This window comes from Delphinapterus leucas, chromosome 21, assembly GCF_059928025.1.
Source record: "Delphinapterus leucas isolate spDelLeu-1000000601 "Yukka" chromosome 21, BTC_Dleu_Yukka2, whole genome shotgun sequence".
Lineage (NCBI taxonomy): Eukaryota > Metazoa > Chordata > Mammalia > Artiodactyla > Monodontidae > Delphinapterus > Delphinapterus leucas.
The window spans coordinates 30,135,828-30,158,169 of NC_143149.1; the positions used below are offsets into that span (position 1 = coordinate 30,135,828).

At 49.2% G+C, this 22,342-nt stretch overlaps 1 protein-coding gene and 1 long non-coding RNA gene across 8 annotated transcripts in view; one reads left to right on the forward strand and one right to left on the reverse strand.

The window, feature by feature from the left end:
- Window positions 1-22,342, forward strand: part of PLEKHA2 (pleckstrin homology domain containing A2) — a 56,986-nt gene that overhangs the window by 17,257 nt on the left and 17,387 nt on the right. For all 7 annotated transcript variants that reach the window (XM_022571262.2, XM_022571263.2, XM_022571259.3 and 4 more), the window contains exons 3-6: window positions 8,460-8,516; window positions 14,439-14,487; window positions 15,886-15,983; window positions 21,576-21,716. In XM_022571262.2, the coding sequence (XP_022426970.2) occupies window positions 8,460-8,516; window positions 14,439-14,487; window positions 15,886-15,983; window positions 21,576-21,716 (345 nt within the window). The remainder of the gene's footprint in view (window positions 1-8,459; window positions 8,517-14,438; window positions 14,488-15,885; window positions 15,984-21,575; window positions 21,717-22,342) is intronic.
- On the reverse strand, window positions 20,087-21,643 carry LOC149744452 (uncharacterized). The gene is made up of 2 exons (XR_016391180.1): window positions 21,014-21,643; window positions 20,087-20,542 (listed from the first exon to the last, which is right to left on the reverse strand). It is a non-coding gene; the product is annotated as an uncharacterized LOC149744452 (long non-coding RNA).

The following is a 22,342-nucleotide window of genomic DNA, read 5'->3' on the forward strand; positions in this document are numbered from 1 at the left end:
CCGAGGCAAGGATTTGTGGAAAGTTCTTTTTTAAGGAGAGAACTGGGAAGCAGGACAGGGAAGGGGAGGGAGCCCGACGAGGGTCTGAGCTCAGGCCGAAGTCGGCAAAGGCTTAGCCAGATGCCCCGGGGGACCTGCCGTGAGTCAGGCCCAAGAGTGGTCCCAAGGGAGCTGGCTTCGCACACCGCACTGTGGACGGTCATGGTCTTGGCTCTACGCAGGGGGACGGAATGGATCCACTAACCTGAGGACAGCCCTTGGAAGCAGAGCTGCAGCAAAACGGCAGATTTAGGAGGCCAGCGGCACGTCCACTGGCGGGATGGTGGTGCGTGCGTGTGGGGGGTCAGCGTGCTGGACCAGGTACAGCCTTGAGTGCCTGATGGAATTTAGAATCCATATGATAAAGTATGAAATCAAGGTTTTTTTAATCCAGGCAGTGGTGGCACCAAACAGATAGAGGATGAAACCCATTAGCTAAAAAGGACCCTATAAATGGAAAGCTTCAATACTATTGATTATGGCCCCTGATTTGTTTCATGCATTTAAAAATCAATCTGCTGACAATATCAAGCACACAGATAATTCCTGAATAGAGACAAACATTGGCTGGATTTCCTGCCAAACATTACAATGATATTATGGCACCAGCACATGTATTTAATTTAATGTTGGTCCCTATCATGACAGAAAAGGTGAAATTTCTTAATTGGCCTGCTCTACTTTATTACCGACCGAGTAACCAACTATGTTTTAGTTGCACGGCGATGCTTACGTACAACTCTTGTGATGCCCACGTGGATAGGTAATTGCGAGACTAAATTATATTGTCCCGAACAAAGGATAAACAGAAGCATGAAAACAATATTGCACTAGATAGTTGTCCTTGTCAGATTTACTCTGTAGATTGTATTTTCTCTCTTTTGCCAGTAAATACTCAGATACTTTTACTTTACAAAGGCCATAATGTGAATTATGAATCATCATAATATCCAAAAAGATAGCATTTCTCCTCATAACTCTGGGGCCCCGATAAAAGCCCTTTGCTTTTTGCTTTTTTTTTTTTTTTTTTAAAGCTGAAAGCCGTTCTTTCCACTGAAAGGTGCAAAGAGCTTCAGCAGTATTACAAAAAGATGGATATTTGGCTACATTTTAGTAGAAAGAATACAGAAGAGTGGTAGAAAATGATATTAACATATAACATGGAATGGACAATAGTTTTGCCTTAAAGGCTGGGTGAAAATTGCTATTTTTAAAAAAATTGCATTTTCTGTATCAGAAACCTCTTTGAGCAAAATTTGGCTGAAATCCAACAATGTTTAAAAGATTTTTGCATCATATGCTAAACCTGCCAAGAAAGTCAAAATGCCAAGAAGCAGGATGATAACTTTCTTTAAAAAATGGCCAAGGGCTTCCCTGGTGGCGCAGTGGTTGAGAGTCCGCCTGCCGACGCAGGGCACACGGGTTCGTGCCCCGGTCCGGGAAGATCCCACATGCCGTGGAGTGGCTGGGTCCGTGAGCCATGGCCGCTGAGCCTGCACGTCCGGAGCCTGTGCTCCACAACGGGAGAGGCCAAAGCAGTGAGAGGCCTGCGCACCGCAAAAAAAAAAAAAAAAAAAAGGCCAATACATACACATGGTATAAAATTCTAAATGTGGGAAAGCTGATTTAGTGACATGTGTCTCCCTTCCACTCCTGGCCCCCAGTCACAGGTCCCCTAACTAGAGGCAGCCAGGGTTTCCAGGTTCTTGTGTGTCTGTCCAGAGATATATATTCTCAGCACATGTAACCATCATGATAACTTTCAGATCTTTATCAGTTTGGGGGGCAAAGTGTTGTTAATTCATGGATTTTATGTAATTGGTATATTAACTATCCATGGAGACACATGATTTCAAGGGTTAAGTGGAATTTCTGGCCTGTTTTTGTCCATATTGGGTTAGCGTAGAATGCAGAATTCCTTTGGGGAAAAAAACTCCAAAAAGAAGATTTCGAGCAACAGATCTTTTTTTCTTTTTTTCATCAAAATGCAAATTCTGCTTAGGGTAAATTATTATTAAATTAATGGTTTTAGAATTAAAATGTTGTATGGACTTTTCGAGAGTTGATATAAAATACTGTAAGTGTAATTTTGTTTTATGCGCTTTCTATAGGAATCTTACTCTTTAGGGCGATTCTCGTTTTTATAACAAGATGTACTTTGTTTAAATTAAAAAGAAGTAAAAATTAAGAAGCACTTTGGGGCAATCATGTTAATAGCTAGCACTACTGGGTATTAAAGTCCAAGGAGCTGAAGAGGTGGAAGCTATGAAACTTAGCAGAGGTTTTACTAATGCAGAACCATGGGGATGACTGTTCTAAGTTTTCTTAAAATTTGTCTTCGGTTATATTGTCGTTAAGTTTTGCTTTAGATTGTAACCTTCAGCATTTGTTTAGTGTATCTATTATATACATCTCTTTTTATATAGTTATATATCTATTTATATACAAAAAAGTGCCATTTTATTATTTTAAAAAATGTCTCTAAGGCAAAGCAGGCAACTGTGTGTTTGCGAGAAGGGCTGCATATCAGATTTTGCTTCAGAACCCATCCTGTTTAGTTACATCAGCCAAGCACAGGACAACTTGATGAACACGTTAATTGGGAAACACCCCTTTTTTTGAGCCTCTGTTGTCTCTACCTCTGACATTGTTGCTGTGAAGATTAAATAAAGTAATGAATGGGAGAGTGCTTTGATAAACTCTAAAGCACTACAGAGGTGCTATTTGTTCACGTTAGTTCTGGCAGTGACATCAGGATGGGCGGGGAAATGGGAGGGCCTGGAATCGGGGAAGACAGTGAGGAATTTGTCCTGGATTTTCCTGGGGTGTCTGCACGGTGGTGGTGCAGTGGGAACAGAGAGGAAGGGACAGACAGATCTAAAGGCCGATTGAAGGAAGACGGTGGCAGGCTTGGTGACTGACCGAAGGGCGAAGTTCAGTGGTCAAAGGCGTGGTAACCTGGTTGACTGTGGGAGAATGTGGAGCTGCTGATGGACGTGGGGAGGTTGGGGAGGGAATCATTTAGAGCTTGGAGGGGACGTGATGATTGAGTTTGAGGCAAATGTGTTGGAGGCTGTGTTGAGGAAAGGTGTGAGGAGTGGGCTTATTGAGTTTAAGGTCCTGACTGTCTGCCAGGCACCCAGGAGACACATAGGAGAAGGTCAGAAGGCCCAGCATCTCTCCTTCCCCCTGTTCGCTCTCTGAATCCTGGTCTTTTGGAGTTTGGCACCCAAGAGCCAGTTTGACTAGTTCTTGCCCTGCCCAGTTTGGGCAACTGTTTAGGGCGTCTTGGTGTAACCCTGCTGGTCCGGCTCTTGTATTTACCTTTCGGTGATAATCAACTCTTAGATAATGAGCAGGTCCTGGTAGATGTGAAGGACTGTCTCACAGGAGGTGGCCTGGTATAAAGGAAAGTGCGTGGTATTTGAGAATCAACAAGGGCTGGGTTCAAATCCTCGCCTGACTACCCACAGTACCCATGTGACCCGGAGCACTTGCTTCTCCTGCTCCATCCCGACTTTCCTCATCTGTGAAATGGGTTGTTAGGATGAACTGACAGTGTGCAGCAGGCTTGGTGCAAAACAGACTCTAAACATCTGTCAGTTTCCGCCTTCCTTTCTCGGGCTGTGCTTTGCCAAAGCACCCGATTGACTCTGGGAGTTAGGACCTCTGTCTGTCTTCACTCGGCTGCTTGAGGAAGTCATTTCCTCAAGGTGAGGCTTAGAGGACTCGTGGTGAATGATGGGGTAGAACCCTCTGGCGCTGACATTCCATGAATTTAGGAATCTGTAGATAGGTCTTCTGGTCATTTCTGTGTTCTTGTTACTCTCACTAGAAGATGGGGACATTTTTCTCTTTAAAGAAACAATGTTGCTTCTAGCAAAAAGGCTTCCCCTGGGAGGTGTGTCACATCTCTGTGGGCACCTCAGCTCCTTCCTTGGTGATGGGAAAGAATCAACCCCCTGCTTCCCAGTTAAGGGAGTGGGAGCTCCCTTGAGGCCCTTGGTGGCAGGAGAACCCTTGAGCAGAAAGCAAGGGTTGGCCGTGCCTTCCTAAAACCATCCACCATTAAATAGGAACGTGCCTTATGCCCTACGTTGTTCCAGAAAATTTAGAAGCCCCAGAAATGGACAGGCTGCTCCTGACTCACAGACACCCAGCGTGGGGCTAGGATCTCCTTTTCCCCTCTCTGCCCACTGCCCCGGCGTCTTCCTCTTCCCTCTTGGTGATGGTGCAACGACGGGGTGACTGGCCTTTCTCACCCGCTGCTGGGTCTCCAGTGCAGAGTCAGCAGGCCCAGCCAGAGTCTGCAACTGGGGGCCTGAGACCTGGCCGTGGGGTGGAATCACCTTCGAGCTTTAAAAACATACAGGTGCCTGGGCCCTACCCTTTATGTTAAAACCCTGGAATGAAGCATGGGCATTCTTTGTATGAAAACGTCCCCAGGTGATCCGTACAGGCAGTCTCCCCACCAACCTCTGTCTCCACTCCCCGTCTGCTGGCCCCTCCCTAACCCCTTCCTCAACTCCCTCCCCCAGGTCCTTGACTCCCTTCTACTGGGGACCCTTTCCTTTCGCTCCCCCCTGCACCCAGTTCCTGTCCCACAGGAACCCTGCCCCAGGACAGGGGAACTGCAGACTCAAGTGACACCCAAGTTCGAACTTGAACAGGTCTTCCCGAAGGCACAATGTTTGCCAGTGGTAGAGAGAAGCTGTCCTGGTTGTCCAGTATCCTATGAGGGTAGCAGGCTCTTAAGGACTGGTTTGGGAACTTAACCACCATGCAAATTGTGTTTTCATTTAAAAATCGAGTTGTCTCCTGGGTAGAGGAATAAGATGCTACTCATGTCCTCAGAGTGCTTAAAATCTAGCAAGAAGAGACTTAAACTCACAGTAAAATACACTCCAATACAAAACTCAGGGCTGGGGGCTTCCCTGGCGGTCCAGTGGTTAGGACTCCGCACTTCTACGGCAGGGGGGCACGGTTTCGATCCCCGGTCGGGGAACTAAAATCCCACAAGCCGCACGGTGTGTCCAGAAACAACAAAAAATCCAGGGCTAGACTTTGTCATGTAGACCGGTGTTCTCAAACTTGGGCCTATTTAGGGGATGCTTGAAAAATGAATGTGCACTTTCTGACCATATTCCACTTGATTCTGATTCAGTGTTTTTCCGGGTGAGGCTTAAGCCTGGGCCTTTTAAAACAGGCTCCCCGGGAGAGGCTGATGTGCACCAAAGTTGGAGGATGGTGTGCACGAATTCAGGCGGGGGTGGGAGGGCAGGGCAGGCTGCCGCGGTAGACAACAAGGCTTTGCGAAGGCAGGGCCTCCCGTCCTTTCCCCGGAGGACATGGTGCTCGCCTGGGCTCTGACACCTGGCCCTCCCCAGGCGCTGGGCCCTGGTGATCCTGCCCTGACATCTGGCTGTGAAGCCCTCTGCTCAGGCAGCTGGCACATTCTTCCTGGCCCGGGAAGTGTCTGCCCGGGGCCGCCATCCTGGCAGCGAGCTGTTGTCATTCATCTCCGAGGTCCAGCAGTCGGAGCGGACACTGAGCCATCCGTCTGGATCAAGCCTCTGTGATCTTGGCGCTGTTTTCTCCTGTCACTCACTTCCCCCTGGGTGGGGAGGAAGGTGGGGGGAAGCTGCATTTTCAGACATGCGTCAGATTTTCCTGGCTCCTCATGGAGGAGGGAGGTGCCTGTGAGCCTAGGAGCAGGCAGGCCGAGGGTGGGCCGTGGTGAGGGGCGTGGGGACACCCCCGTCCCAGGGTAGCTGGGCCGGGAGACTGATGTGGCCTTGTCTCTGAAGCGGGAGAGTTCAGGGGGGCAGGGGCTGAGGGTGGAGCTGCCCTCCCTCTGGAGGGTAGGGGGGAGAAGTCGTTGGAATGGGATCAGCTTATATCTGGCAGGACGCACAGGTTAGTGTCTGAGTGGCTCCCCAAATCCTACTTCATCGCTTGTAATTCAGGCTAAGGCTCTGGAGGCCTTCAGGCTGCGGTTTGGGGTGAGGAAAGCAAGTTGAGCAAGAGTGGCTCTGAGACTTGGCATCTGCGTCTTGTAATTAGCGCTCTGGGCCGGGGATGGGAGCTGCCCTTTGCTGGGCCTGCGCTGTTTATTCTTATGTAACTCTCACAACAAGCCTAGGGAACGGGTCGGATGAGCCCCATTTTATAGGTAGAGAAACTTGCCTGAGGTCCTAGGGCGATAATGTCTCAGGTGGAATTCCAGACGCTCAAGGGTTTGAAATGACAGTGTGCTGCGTCTAGGGTATCAGCGTGGAAGTCAGGAGACCCGAGCCAGTTGTGTGACCTTGAGCAAATCCCCTCACTCATGAGTCACTTTCCTCAAGTGCAGAACAGGGGCTGGGGGAGGGCCAGGCGCCCAGTATCCAGCAGAGGCCTAGGGTGGTTCACAGCCTCCTCCGGGGCAGTGTCAGCTGCTCACTGGCCTTTTGGGGTGCTGTGGCTCCTTTATGGACTCTGATTTGGGGATACAAGGTCTATCTGTCATTACCCAATAGAGATTTTTCTTTTTTTTTTTTTTTTTTTTCAGTACGCGGGCCTCTCACTGTTGTGGCCTCTCCCGTTGCGGAGCACAGGCTCCGGACGCGCAGGCTCAGCGGCCATGGCTCACGGGCCCAGCCGCTCTGTGGCATGTGGGATCTTCCCGGACCGGGACAAGAACCCGTGTCCCCTGCATTGGCAGGCGGACTCTCAACCCCTGCGCCACCAGGGAAGCCCCCAATAGAGATTTTTCTAAAAAAACCCCCAAAAAACAAATGCAATCACTACGTAGTTAAAACAAATGTGTAAATCTAATTGTCCATATTCAAAATGCTAAATCAGCTACTCAAAAGCAGCTTTTAGATTTATGGCCTCATTTGCAAAAGGGGAAAGATGGCCTTTCTAGATTTCTCTCTAAATTTCTTGAGCTCTGAGAATCCTTTTGTCGTGGTTTTATCCCCATCCATTTTCTTGTGAATAGGAAACTTCACACATTGCCTTTGCTTCAAGTGATGCATGTTAATTTAGGTAATTGGGCCTAGAAGGACACTTCCCTGCCACCTGAGGTATTTCTTAAGGGCAGTTTCCTGGAATGACGGGTCATTTCACCATTGACCCTTTGGGGAGTTTACTAAATCCCCATCGTCCTAGGTTTGCCTCTGTTTATTGCTTTGAGAAGACACCAGGTCTTCAAAATGAGGGCTTCCAGGTTATTCTCTGAGGCCTATGGCAGCAGTTGAAGAGGCCACCAGGAGCTATGGACACCTCAGGTCCCTGTGGGATTGGATTTGCCAAGTTATAAGTGAGAAACTCCACAGCTGTGATTTCTCATCTTGGCCATTTTTTTGGTACGCTACCGCCCGTGTGACTTCATCCCTTCATTTCTGACAGTGGAGAAGTTAGAAAGCTGAAGAGATTGTGCCAGGGTGGAATATGGCCAGACAAGGTGCCTGTGAGTTTCTTGATATTTAACAGTGCACTGACTTAGTGTTTTATAGTGTATGGACATCATTCCATTTGGTACTCATAAGTGTCCTTTGAAATAGACTGAACAGCTATGTTTTTTTCTTTTCTTTTTTTCCTATATTGTGTGAACCTGTACCCTATTTGTTAAGAAAAGAATTTGAATTTGAAGAATTTTATATATATATATATATATATATATAAATATATAAAATAGCTAACACTTGTTCAGGGTCATCTATATACCAGGGACACTTCCAGGTGGTGTAAATCTATTAACTCATCCTTAGAACTGTCTGGTGAGGTAGGTACTATCATTATCCCTCTTTTCACAAAGGGAAAACTGAGGCTTAGCGGTGAAGGAACTTATTCACAGTCAAATGGTGGAGCCCCCAATTTTAACCACTGTACTAGAATACCTCTCTATAATAAATGAGGCCAAGGGAAGTGTTAAGTCCACATACCCACAGCAAGGATTATCACTATTTTACAGACGAGGAAAGTGAGCTGAAGAATAGGTAAGTGACTAGGGAATGAACTTATGGTTACTAGGGGGGAAGGGTAGGGGAAAGGGATAGTTAGGGAGTCTGGGACTGACAGGAACACACTGCTATATTTGAAAAGGATAACCAACAAGGACCTACTGTGTAGCACAGGGAACTCTGCTCGATACTCTGTAACAACCTAATTGGGAAAAGAATTTGAAAAAGAAGAGATACATGTATATGTGTAACTGAATCACTTTGCTGTACACCTGAAACGAACACAACATTATTAATCAACTGTAGTCCAATATAAAATAAAAAATCAAAAAAGCAATAGGTAGGTGACTTGCTCAAGGTTGCAAAGCCAGAAAATGGCGTCAACGGAACCAGAATCTTGGTCTTCTGACTCTTAGTTGTGCTTCACTGCCTCAGATAGCATCCTTCTTAAAACCCAAAACATGTGTCTTTCAGAACCTGGCAGTTGGGGCAGGAGCCGTCGGATCTTTGCAGCTGACCTACATCTCGAAGGTAACGTTGGCCTGGAGCTCTGGGGATTCATGGTCCGTGAGTAGGTTGAGGATGTAAACCAGAGGAAGCGTCACACGTCGGGCATTGGCATCTGGGGATGTTGCTTGGCCATAAAGTGCTCCCCTTCCGCGGTGGCCCGTGGAAGCTTGTGGCTGACTGGGGCGGGGTGGCGTGTGGTCAGCAGGTTCTTGGAGGGTGGCCTGCGGCCTCTCACTCCTGGCACCCAGCAGTCAGTGATGCTGCCAGCTCCCGCAAAGGAGGGATGGGGGGTGGAGGGAAGAGTGGGACGTGACTTTGTTTTTGCAATCGGGACAAAAAGGAACACAACAACAAAAAACCTGGTGACTGAAAAGGATTCTCCCGAATGGCGTGGTTCCACTGGCGTGGCTCACAAGGAGTGAGGGCTGCACTGGAATTATATGCATTTCATTGAAGGGCCAAAAGTTAAATTATAATTAAATCACTGTGTTTTCAGAATGATATTTAATGTTTAACAACAACAGACACGTGGTCAAACCAAAAGCGTGGGTTGAAGTATATTTTTCATCTTCCAGTGCATTGGCAATTGCAAAAAAATAATTAATAAAGGAAAAAAGGAATTTAATATAAGGATATAGCGGTGAATTCAGTGTCTAACATTTTTATTTATTTAAATAGTTATTGACCTGTGATGACTTCCTAGTCTTAACATTTTGTGTCTTTTTATTGTTATTGTTCTTCTTTTCACACACTTGGTTCTTGGTAGGTTCGCTGATGGCACAGCAGAGGCACTTCATGTTGACCCAATACCCAAGTAGCGTTAATCATTGGGCCTGTGTCATAAAATGCATGGATCATTAACAACTAAATGTCCCTGACACCTTTCAACTACAGGGCTGGGCTTAGTAACTGACCAACTTGGGGGGAGTGTTGAGGGGGTCTCTAGAACATGGTCACTGGATCACTGTGGCGGGGAGGCTACGAGCGCCCCGAGGACGTTCCCAGATGAGCCAGGAAGCCATTCAGCGGCCAGATAAGGGCTGGAGGGTCCGGCAGGCAGGCCGACAGTCCGTCCCCTGGTCCTGTTTGCACAGACAGGGCGAGAGCAGCCCCTCTTCCGTGCTGAGACCTGGGTGGGGCCTGGGGCTGCTTGCTGATGCCCAGACGTAGCTGCTGAATTCAGCTTTGTTTAGTGGCCCCTCCCTGGAGCAGGCACCAGCGCTGAACTGTGGTGCAGCAGTGATAAAAAAAAAAAAAAAAAAAAAGGCCGGGAGATTTAGAGCCTCGTTAGAAAGAGGAGCTCTGTCCAGTGAGGAGAGCCAGGTGGCGCCCAGCCAGGACCGAGGTTCCGGAAGGCCCGCTCTCCTCACACACCCCTCACGTCAAGTCTCTTGGGGACCTCGGCTTCCTTGTCCACGTTCTCCCATCCTCAGGGGGGATGAGGCCCTGATCTGAGTGGCCCCTGGCTCCTTTTTGTAACAGGCTTCGGGAGTCCTTGGGCAGCCCTCCATCTCAGCTGGGCCGGAGGTGGGAGCAGCTGCAGGGGCTGCAGGCCAGAGTCTGGCAGACACAGCCGGGTGCCAAGGCAGAAGCTGCAGGCAGTGTCTGAGCGCCTTAGAGGGAGCAGGGAAGGACCTGCGGAGGGGGAAGGGCCTGTGGAAGCAGGCAATTTGCATGCCTTGTGGTTAGAATGTGGCCGCCTCCCGGCCCAGAGGTCGGAGGCCTGGGCCCTCCCCTCTTCTGTCCTGTCTTGCTGAGAGCTCATTAGGTCATTTCGTTTGGAGGTTCAAAGAAAGAGGATTCAGAGAGCGGGGAGCAGAGAACCTCAATATTAATGAAACTCCAAACCCTCTACTGTTTGAGAGGGTTTTGTCGTTGTTGTTTTTCCTGATGGGAGACGAGTGAATACAGTCTCCTGCAGAATCGTGATGTATAAACATAGCTCAGGTGAGGGTTTCGAGAATTCTCAGCTTGGGAGGCTGCCGTCATTTAGCAGGGATGGTCCTGCCTTTCACCCTTCATGGACAGGAGAGGCAGGACTGGATGGGTTTTGCAAAACCCACAGCTGCCACTGGGTCAGGTTTCACAGAGAGGAGAGCCTTTAACTGCTGCCTGACCCAATGTCAGAAAGCAGGGGTTTTCCCAGAAAAACATTTAGCCAGCCGCTGGTATCACATTCAGCGTTCCGGGTTACTTCTTGTTAACCCCTAGGTGTTCCCTCCCCGAGGAAAGCGTTTACCCAGCAGTGGCAGCCTGGCCGGAGTGTCTGTGTGGCCTCTTCGTTCAGGCGTGCTCCTTCTTGCAGGCTGGTGTTGGGAAGATGGAGTCCTTCAGAGAGGCCAGCAGAGATAAAGGTTCTTGACTTGACAGAGGCAGGACCAATTCTTGGGCAAACCAGAAAAAAATGGATGCTGGCCTCTGGTGCTACCCACCTCCCCGCTTTGCCTGGGGGCCCTTCTCTTCCACACAGCCAGGCCCACTGTCCCACCTCCAGCTCGCGTTCCGTTTTGTCAGGGCCTGGCCCTTCCTTAACTGTAATGAAGACCCTCCTGGAACAGTGTTCCTGGCTTTTGCAGGGGCGGGGTGTCAGGGATCCTTTCTAAAGTCTGATGAAAAGCGTGGTCTCGTTTCCCAGGTAAATCATGCATGTGTGCACACACCCTGATTTCGCCTGTGGCTTCAGGGCCCCTTGACTCCCTGAAGCTGGTCCAGAGACCCCAGCTTAGAGCCCCTCCGACTGCTCTGGGTAGGTGGCTGCCACTTCCCCTGCTCTTGATGCCACCTCGTGGGGCAGGGTCTCCATGGACACGGAGGCTGCGAGCTGCACCGGAGCTCCGAGACCGTGGCCTGCTGCTGCTGCTTCTGCCAGAGGGGCCCCAGCTCCACTTCCGGCCGAGGGCAGACAGGGTGGGGCGGGCTAGCAGTGCCCCAGCGTCCCACGACTTTGCTGCTCCTGTGGTCTGTGCGCGATCTGATAAGAGCAAGTTCCTGAGAGTCTGTCAAGCTGTGGGGCGGCCTCGCTTGCGTCACCCTGCGGGTGACCCATGCCTGTCCCTCCCTCACGTCCCCACCGCCTCTCGCTGCCTTCTCACCGAGGATCCATCGGTCAACCACCGTTGTGCAGCTACTTAACTGCAGCCAGCATCACCCTGTCAGCCACACTGCTTCAAGAGCCTCTGTTCCTTCACTTCTTGTGAAGAAGGCTGCACAGCCTGTCCTGGTTACCAACAGACGGTAGGGGTGGGAGGAGTGGGGTTATGCCTCCTAGGTGGCAGGGATTCTGCTGGGGGGAGGCCAGAGCTATACCTCTTCATGGTAAGTGAGACCGCCCCCCCCCCCCCCCCCCCCGCCCCTGCAACCCTGGCCCTTCTCTTGGAGGGCACAGCAACCAGTAGCTATGACTTTGTTTTCTTCTTTTGTCATTCCGGGACTCTAAGAAGGGGACAAGTCATTCCGCTCTGGCTTTGCCAGTCGGGAAGCTGATCAGAGATGTTGAGGGTCTTACCCTTGCTCAACAGCCCATCGGGGCTGACCTGGAACTGACGTCCTGTTAATTCAGCAAGAGCTGCTTTGCCAAATAATCCTTCTGTGGTCACCATGAGGCAAATTATAGACGTGCATGCGTGTAATCGGCATACCCCCAACTGAATGCTGGATAAACATACAAAAACAAATGAAAAACCAGGCCATCTCTTTGAAAACTTGGGTTCTGGTAATAAGCACATTCTCCCCGGATAGGCTGGTAATAAGTTGTGGTCAGAGTGGGCCTGTTTGTCACCCAGCCAGGGCGAAAGGGCCCACAGTGGTGCTGTCTCTTGTTGATGATAAATTGTCAGTGTCGGGGAGAAAGAACAAGTCCCCTAATAAGCCAGAGAAAAGTCTCGAAGCACCCAGCTTTTCACTGCCATTTGAAAGCCAAAGGTAGAAGGGCAGCCGTGAGATAGGTGGGTACTGAGGACCGGGATGGCCGAGGCAGTTCTGTGACGGTCAAGGTTATACAGGAACCAAGGGCAGGACGCATAGGAGCTGTGGGCTCAAGGACCTGCGGGAACACGGATGCTGAAGGAGGAAGCACATGAGTCACTGACAGATCAGAGCATCAGAGGCAAACAGGATAAAGGCACACAGTGTGGCTTAGATTGAATTCTGGGGTCTGAATCGCAGGAGAACAAGATGGCACGGGGGCCAGGACTCAACGTCATGAGGCTCCAGCACACGCTTCCTGGGAGTGCTGAAGATGTAACGGAATTTGCATTGCGTGTGTCTGTACTCAGGATATGGGGGCTTACCTTTGCATAAATCTTCATGTTTTTCGGGACTATTTAAACACTTTCTTAGGCCCTCTGTCCTCCACCTCACGTCATGGTAAACATATCAAGATACACTCACATCCCTCGTTGACTCTAATTGTCTGGCTGTAAGATATTTGAAAGGATTTAAATCATTTTACTTTTGGAATGATTTGGCTGTAACTCATTTAATTTATGATTGGCTCTAATTTCTCGGCTGTCATCTTGCACATCCAAGGATTCTTATGAACCAAGAAAATCGAAGCTACTAATTATTTTCGAATGTAGTGTGATTTTTGTGAATGTTTAGTTGAAACGTGAATGAAGTTGACTTAACGTGTGACATCTTGTAGGCATTTATTTAAATACTTGTCAATGAGGTTGATATAATGTTATACAGACATTTAATTAAATATTTATTAATGTTGCATTTTTTTAGGCCCCGGAGAAGCTCACAAGGCCCTCAGCATTTTGCCCATTGTGCCAAGCACGGCACGGCTTGTACTGGTGTGTGGAGTGGGTGTAAATAGCCCCTCCTTGGTTGAGCAGCTCCTGTATGACAGGATGGCTTAAGTGCTTCACCTGCACTGTCACATTTAACCCTCACCATAGCCCTATGAGAATGTGATTTACTAACCCTATTTGATAGAACAGGAAATGGGGGTCTGACAGCTGGGCCTCCTGGGTTTGGGGGCCAGGTGCTCTGGCACCAAGCCCAGGCTGTACCGCCTGTCCTTGCTTTGATCTTTTATAGGCTGCCACCTTGGTTCCCGTCTTGAGTATTCCGGGCAGTATTAAGTTTAATTCCCAGGTACAGTGGTGGATGCCTGCTCCAGTGAGGTTCAGCCCCCATCAAGGGCAGTCACCTAATTCCATGTGATGGAATATGCTTTCCTTTATTTGTTCAGTGTATTTGAACCTGAATGAGGTGAGCTCACAACATGCACATACTCAGGAATATACATGTAAGAGGCAGGCTTGAAAAAGCAAGATAACACGGCAGGAGGTAGAAAAACCCTTCTGCTTCAATACGGGCATGCGCTCTGATTCCATCGGCCCCTCTCTGGGCAAGTGCTTATTTTCATGGTGAAACAGTCAGGGTAGAGTTAAGGGAGACTGATCAGTTGTCCCAGTGCAGTGAGTGACGGGCTGCCTCACCCTTCTGCGAACTCTGATTGGAATCTATGTATTTGTGACAGTTCCACCTTTAATTCGAAGAGCTGTTTAGGGAGCAGGTTGGTGGTTGGGAGAGGAGTGGAATCTTGCTCGTGTGAATGGGGTCAGTGCATGTTTGTGGTCCAAAGAGAATTTTTCAGGACTCAGTGGATTTTAAGAGTTTTTGCAAGGATGAAGGTTCGACACAGATAACAGGATAGTGATTATCTCCGAGGGGTGAAGACGGGATTCCATCAGGGAGGGGCACACAAAGGGCTTCTAAGAAATAGGACCGATGGTGGCTTATTTCTTGATGTGAATGATGAGTGCGGGGTTTCCACTTAATTATTAGTTCTTAAAATGTTCAAATATGTTTTATATACTCTTCTTTTTGTATAAAGTTTTCCCAATTTAAAAAATTTGAGGAAAAAACCCCCCCACAACTTTACAACACTGTTGGAAACGTATTCATGTTTCTTTTATTTTTCATTTGATTTAGGTGAGCATAGCCACCCCAAAGCAGAAACCCAAGACTCCGTTTTGCTTTGGTAAGTACTGAGCCCAGGATGGGTTTTCTGAACACTCCTACAGCAGCTTCCTCTTTTGAGTGGAGACAGTCCTGTGACCACATGTGACTTACACCCTGCGTGTGTGAGTGACTGCTGTCCCAGCCATGTCCGTGGGTCTCAAGTGATACTCCTTTCCTTGGTCTCCCTGCAAAGATTGTTAACAACATGAGACAGAGGCACGGGGGCCAGTGATGTCTCAGTTTTCCCGGCTCCGCAGGGCGGGGTGCCGGGTATCTACCTGAAGTTTTCGGGAACCTTCATCTCAGAGCAGAGTAACGGTGTGCTTAGGAAACGTGGAGACTTGAAGGAGTTGGGGGATAATAGAAAAGGAGGAACGTTCTCTTGAGTGTCTTGTTGCCAAATGAGTGACCGGTGAGAGTGACACAGGAAGCGGAGCTGCTCAGTGGAGGCAGGTCATTGAATCATCAGTATTTAATTGCCTTCCACTGCCTTCTCAGTGCTGTGCTGAGTGCTACGGGCAGATGCTAACAGATAGCTTCTGCTGTCTCTCTGGTTCTGAGTGTGAGCTCCACGAAGGCAGGGATGCTCCTCTGCTTTGTCTTTGCTGTATCCCCGGCACTTAGAGTGTGGTTCCAGCGGGTACTCACTAAATATTTGCTGAATGAATAAATGAATGAACTAAGGGACTCTCTGTCTACCCCACAATGCTCACGTCCTCCAGTTCCGGCTTATTTATGCCTGGAAAGTAAAATGGTCCTTTGATCTGTCCCCTTTCCCAACTCCAGGTTGCTTCAAACTTCTTTTGTGCTCTTTCACCCACTCCCTTTAAATATCATGACCAAGCTCCAACATGACTCTCAGATCTTGTGGTCAGCGGATCTTAAAAAAAAAACAAAACAATGAACCCAGAAGTAAACTGTTGACTTTATGGAGCGCTCAGAGGGAAGACCAGGTTGAAAATGAGGTCCAGGTCACAGACTTGATCGCAGGCAAGCTTCGTTACATTTCTCAACCACAGACAAGACCCCTAACCTGGGTCAGCTGTGCCAGTGGAAACTAGGAACACTGGGGCCAAAATTATGTATGTATCATCACGACTGTCAATCTCTCGGTGCCTCTGAAAAGCTGTCCAGGCGTGTGCCTTATGGATGGTGGATGAGCTGCCTCCCAGCACAGCAGCACACGAAGGCTATTGTTGTTGTCTTGTGGCCAATGGAATAATCCACACCTTTTAAAAATGAGAGCCCGCTGCTTCCCAGATATTCACGCAGGTGACTTTGCACCGTGGGAAGCATCTTCGTCTGCGCGGCGGGGATCCTCCGCCCTGCTAGTTGAAGCGCCTTAGTTTTGTGGAGTCTCTGTGTTGTGTGTGTTCTGACCTGGGTTCTTCTCTCTTCGTCCCCGTGCCTTTTGCAGTCATCAACGCCCTCTCGCAGAGGTATTTTCTTCAAGCCAATGACCAGAAAGATCTGAAGGACTGGGTCGAAGCCCTGAACCAAGCCAGCAAAATCACTGTATGTATGATCTTTCTCCTTTCTGGAGGGGGTCAGGGCCTCTTCCCCGCACGGGAACGACCCAGATGGCGGCAGGGACTTTCCCAGGACCCTGTTCCAGACTAGTTCCCCTACCTCTTCTCACACCTTGGCTGACTAACCACAAGTTGAGCTGAGAGTCTGAGTTTGAATCAAGCTCAAGGGGAAGTTTACGGAGTGTCCCCTTTGTGCTTCCTGGGAGGGGAGGGCTCCTGGTCGGTCGTGGTTTGGGTCATTCTGGGATGCTGATTCAGAATGTGGCGGGACTGGAAAATGGATTGCTGACTCCGAGAAACAGAGTAAAGGAAACTCACACGAGGAGGGAAGTCGGAACTTGTTCCTGGCTTGGGGGAGACTCTTCTGACTTTAGGAAGCCACCTGGGGACCAGTCCAGGCCATCCACCGACCTGTCCTAGGAAAGCCTTCCGTTTATAAGCACCAGTTTACTGGCTGTTCTGTGAGGACTCTTGTTTTCCTTGACTCGGCTAACGAAGAACTCCTTTCTTAGAAATACAGAAAAAGAAAGGGAGATGGGTAGGGAGGAAGAGAGGGGGAAACTATGTTTGGAAAAAACTGGACCTTTAACCGATAATATAGGCAGGCTTCGGGCGTGCAATCCACGCTTTGCTGAAAAGCTTGATTTTCTGTGTCGTACAGTCAGAAATGCTTACATTCTAGTGACTTCCGGTAACAACCCTTCTGTGCTGGGGCAGATCATCCTCCCCGGTATCTCAGGGTTCCCGTGAATAAAGTAATAGAAGAAACCTGTACACTCTACCCAGCCCTTGTGATACCGCACCCAAGCAGAGTACAAAGCGGATTTGCTTGTTGGCCCATTATTCTGATAAACGTTGGTGAACCTGTGAAAAGAGAGAGAAATGCCGGGGTGGCATGGGGGAGGGAGCCGCTCACTCCCTTCTGCTACCCACATGTTTGTGTGTGCGGCTCTAGAATGCTGACTTTAGTAAAGGTTTTCTTCATTCAAGTTGAGGTCTTCACCCTTCTGTGTCTTCCACAATTTGGGGAGTTTCTTTCAATGTCTAATACCTTCTTCTCGTTAAGTGTTTCCTCCCTTGGTCCTGCCTGGTGAACTGGGCTACACAGCCTGCAAGGCAGCGGTGGCCTCTTTGCCTTGCTGTTGTGCCTTGAGTGTAGAGTTGCTCTAAGCAGCTAGCTCCCCGTCCTCTTTCCTGGCCCCACTGGACAGAAGTGATTGGCAACAGGAGTGGGAGGGAGCGAGATGGTACCGCGAGGCCGGGAGTCCAGAGGCCTGCGGGGATGGCACAGCCTCTGCAGGGGCTCCGTAACCTCCAGGGTCTTCCTGACTTTCCTTTGCTCCGTTTATACATCTCTTCACTCCTCCTGCCAGAGGTCCTGTGTGACAGGAGGAAGAGGAGGGGTACCCTACTGCCTGATTACATGCATTTTTATCTTAGGGCACCTTGTGTGCGAAGTGAAGCATCCCAGGGGAGATGCAGAGATGAAAGACACAGACAGCGTATCCAGTGAACCAAGCTTTCTCACGGGCCACATTCATCACCCCTCATGTCACTCCTGTGAGACAGGTGCATTCACTGCCATTTTTAAGATGAGGAAAACGGAAATGAGAGTCTTGCCCCAAATCTAGAGTTTAGTAAATGGCAGAGCTGGGATTCAAACCCAGGACCTTCTGACTTCCAAGATCTCAAAGAGTTTATAAATATATGAAAAATGAGCAGCAGTTGTAAAAAGAGGTTAGATTACACACCACTTTTATATCTATGGCTTCTTTTAGCCTTGTGAAAACCTTAGGTAGGGAGGGCAGGTGTGATTATCTCTGTTTATAAACGAGGCAGTGGAAGTGCCTGGAGATCAGTGACCCTCCCAGGGTCAGGAGCCAGTTTTTCCGCCCGCAGATCACTGGTCATTTAGTGCTGGGTCATTGAGTTCTTATGACTGAAGATAATGGTTGACATAATGGTATTTAAAGAATTGAGTCCGCTCGGAGTATCAGTATTCCTGTGTTAGTTTTCTTGGGCTGTCGTAACAAACTGCGTGGCTTAAAGCAACAGAAATGTGTTCTCGCCTAGTCCTGAGAAGCCTGAAATCAGGGTGTCGGCAGGGCCCTCCATGTGCCCCCTGAAGGCTCAAGCGGAGAATCCTTGCTTGCCTCTTCCAGCTCCCAGTGGCCTCCGGCCGTCCTTGGCGCTGCCCGGCTAATAGCTGGATCCCTCCATCTCTGTCTCCACCATTGTATGGCCTGTGTGTCTGTGTGACCTCTCCTTTTAGGAGGGCATCAGTCATTGGTCTTAGGGCCCAGCCTAAACCAGCATGAATTCATCTTAATTTAATTATATCTGCGAAGACCTTATTTCCAAATAAAGTCATGTTCTGAGGTTACGGGTGGACAATTTTGGGAGACATTATTCAACTCACTAAAGTTTTTCAAAAGGGTTGAAGTTTGAGCAGTAAAAGTAAAGCACAGCTTTCTCCCCTTCCCTCCCAAGTTGGATTATTCCTTGTAGCAACCTAGCCACGCCTGGTGGGAAGAAAGATGAGTCCTTGCAAATTTCGTTTCACGTTGCAAATGGGAACCCTGTGGGCCTCCCCCATCAGAGGACCCTCCACGGTGGGTGAAAGGGGTCCCACCTTTCACTGGGATTCTGGGAGATACACAAACCAAGAGGATGAACTTGTTTTCAAGATCTGGAGTGTAGTTATTGGTGAGTTTGCCCTCCGCAGGCTGATTCAGAGTCTCAGAAGTGGAAACAGCTTTGCAGAGGCTCCAGGTGGTTGGCCAGAGGCAGCCCACGATGCAGGGACATGAGTGGTGACAACCAGTGGTTCTCCGGGTGGGCTGACGGGTTGAGAGGCAACACAACAGCCAAGTCACCAGGAGTCCTGGCCACCGTGAACGCTGAAAGGCCACTTCCCTCCTTCTTTGCTGGGTTTCAGGAATTCATTTGGGTCATTTGGAGGCAGTTGTGTTGTTCCACGGTGATTATATCTCTGGACACCCCAGCACTAATCCACATCCCTAAAGAATTCTATCTTATCAGAGCAAAACACAGAGAAATCGGAAAGGGTGGTCCAGGTAGGTAGGTAGTGGTGTTTAGCAGTGGGGCAGTTACTTCATTCCAATGAGCTTTAGTTTACTTCATCTATGAAATGGAGAAAATAAGGCCTACCTGATAAGATCGTCTGAGATGAGAGATAATGCAGTAAAGAGATGGGTACTTTGCCTGGCACTGAACAGAGGCCCAAAGCAACGGGAGCTGCGGTTGTCCCTCAGCCAGAAGGGAAGGACAGGGTGGATTTCTGGCCCAATCTGGAGAGTTGGTGGGCAGACGTCACCGTGGTCTAAGCTGAGTGCACAGGCCAGGAGGAGGGGCCCTGTCTCCTTTCCGGGGCCCCAGCGTAATCATGATGGTCTTAGTTGTTTCGATAGATGCCAGGGGGTGTGGCCTTTGGTCCCTGTCCTTGGCAGGCAGAGTTCTCCTATGGCCCTGAGCTGTGAGCTGTTTTTTTCTCCCCGTGGCTTGCAATAGTTTATTTTTTTTAATTTAAAAAAAAAAGTATTTATTTATTTATTTATTTATTTATTTATTTATATTTGGCTGCATCAGGTCTTAGTTGTAGCACGTGGGATCCTCTGCTGCGGTGCGTGGCCTCCTCGGTGCGGCGCACGGGCTTCTCTCTAGTTGTGGCGCACAGGCTCCAGGGCGCATGGGTGCTGTGGTTGCGGCTCGCGGGCTTAGTTGCCCCACGGCATGGGGGATCTTAGTTCCCTGACCAGGGGTTGAACCTGCGTCCCCTGCATTGGAAGGCGGATTCTTAACCACTGGACCACCAGGGAAGTCCCTTAATTTTTATATAGTTTTTAAAGGTTCCTTTCCATTTGCAATTACCACAAAATATTGGCTGTATCCCCTGCATTATACAATATATCCTTGGGCCGTGAGCTCCTGAACAGTCTGGATTCTTAGGTCTTTCTAGCTCCCAGGGCTGTAGAAGAAGTGGAAGAGGATGTTAGTTTTTCTCGTGGTGTCTGCAGTTACTTTCCTGGCAGATCCACATGGGGCGTTGAGTCCTTGTGAAGAACAGGCTTTTTTTTTTTTTGAATTTTATTTTATTTTATTTTTTATACAGCAGGTTCTTATTAGTTATCTGTCTTATACATATTGGTGTATACATGTCAATCCCAGTCTCCCAATTCATCCCACCATCTCCGCTCCCCACCCTTCCGCCCCTGCTTTCCCCCGTTGGTGTCCGTATGTTTGTTCTCCACATCTGTGGAAGGACAGGCTTTGTGATGCTGTGGGTACTGCATCGGCAGCATCAGGGTCTGGTCTCTGTCTAGGTATTAATCGGCTTTGGGCAGAGAACTGGACTACTCTGGGCCTCTCTTGTGATGAAAAATTTTCCAGTATAAATGAGAAATGGACAAGGAGGAAGAAAAGCGGCAACATGAATGAAGATCGATGACCTCGGGTTGGAGGGTGTTCAGGACTGTGGCGAACTGAAGAATCCGTTCCCCATCCGAAGAGTGGACAGCTGCTTCACTGGAAATCAAGATTTTTACGTGAAATATCCCAGATTTTAACAGCGGATTGAAAAACACACTGGATAGGACAAATGAAACACAGTTGGGGCAAGTCTACCTTTGGGCCACCAGTTTGCAACCTGTGGTCTTAAACTTGCCCTAAAAATTCCATGATTCTTGCACCAGCAGTGGTGCTCGAACTCCGTCATGGAGAGGAGCAAAGATAATTCATTCCACAGAAAGGGCTGCATTTGTAAACGTTAGCACCGTTTATAAAAAGTTACTTAGAATATTTTGACAATTAAAATACTTTTGTAGTTTTATTCATATTTCTAACGTGTTGAAATTTATATCCTCTATCATTTGATGGCCGTGACACCTGTATGACTGTGTCACTCAGTTAGTGACAGGTCAGGAGTTACACCCCAGGCCCTGGGGCTCCAGAGCTCATGCTCTCCGAGTCCTGTACCATATACCACAGGCATCTTACCCACTGCTGAGCGTGCTTTCTCCCGTCTTCATGTTCCTGGCTCCTTTTCGTCCACCAGGTTACTGTTTCGGCATCTCTCGCCTTGGAGACCTCCACCACGCACACCAGCCACGCCAAGCATTCCATTCCAAGTCGTTCCCCTGCTGCTGTCAGTCCCAGCTCCTGTTTATCGTCATCACGGCACTCGCCACGATTTGTAATCACTCTGATTGCTAGTCTTGCTCTGTAGTTTTGGTCAGTCTCCCTGATCAGCACCTATGTGGTGTGAGGGCAGGACACGTGTCAGTGTTTGCTGTTTTACCTTTGGTCTCTAGCCAGGCAAGGGCTGACTCATAGTAGGTGCTCAGTACATTGGTTGAGTGGGTGTGCGTGTGCGTGGGGTGGGCGTGGCTTGCTGAATTCCTCATATACAGGTTTGGATGGATGGAAGGGTAGCGGGGAGAGGGGCGTCGTGCTCTAATTTCGTACATTAGCTTTCCTCCCCTCCCCCTTCCTGCTGTTGCCTCCCCCAACTTTTCCTAGGCCTTCTGTTCCCTGTTAACTGTTCTGTCATTCTTCCCAGGTACCCAAAGTTGGGAACCTGCCCCTGACGACCGAAGTTGTCAAGAGCCTAGCAACTCCTCTGGCCCTGGAGAAGAAGCCCCAGGTGGCCTACAAGACAGAGATCATCGGAGGCGTGGTGGTACACACGCCCATCAACCAGGTGCTGGGGCCTGGGGCTGCCAGAGGGTGGAGGGCTTCGGGGGTGTCCGTGGTGTGTCAGTGACATGACAGAAGGGCTGGACCGAGGAAGGGGTGAGGGTAGCGGAGCCAGTGCACATGGGGTGGTCAAGAAAATACCGGCAGTGCAGAAATTGAGGCCACTGCATCTGAAGCTCTGTGGCAGTACAGCTCTGCATCATCCACGGGGACCGGCACTTGTGAACGCCGTGAGAAGTGGGGTCGAGGATGGCTGGAAACAAGCCCCACTGTCCCTTGGCCTCGTCCGGTTTGCGTTCAGAGTCTTCCCTTTCTCCCGGGTCTGCCCAACCTCCCCAGCCTTGGTCTGTGAACGCACCCCTACAGTGCCTTCCCGGGCAAAGCCAAAGGGTTTTTTTTATGGTTTCTTTCTCTCTCTTTTTTTTTTTTTAACATCTTAATTGGAGTATAATTGCTTTACAGTGGTGTGTTAGTTTCTGCTGTATAACAAAGTGAATCAGCTATACATATAAATACACCCCCATATCCCCTCCCTCTTGCGTCTCCCTCCCACCCTCCCTATCCCACCCCTCTAGGTGGACACAAAGCACCGAGCTGATCTCCCTGTGCCATGCGGCAGCTCCCCACTAG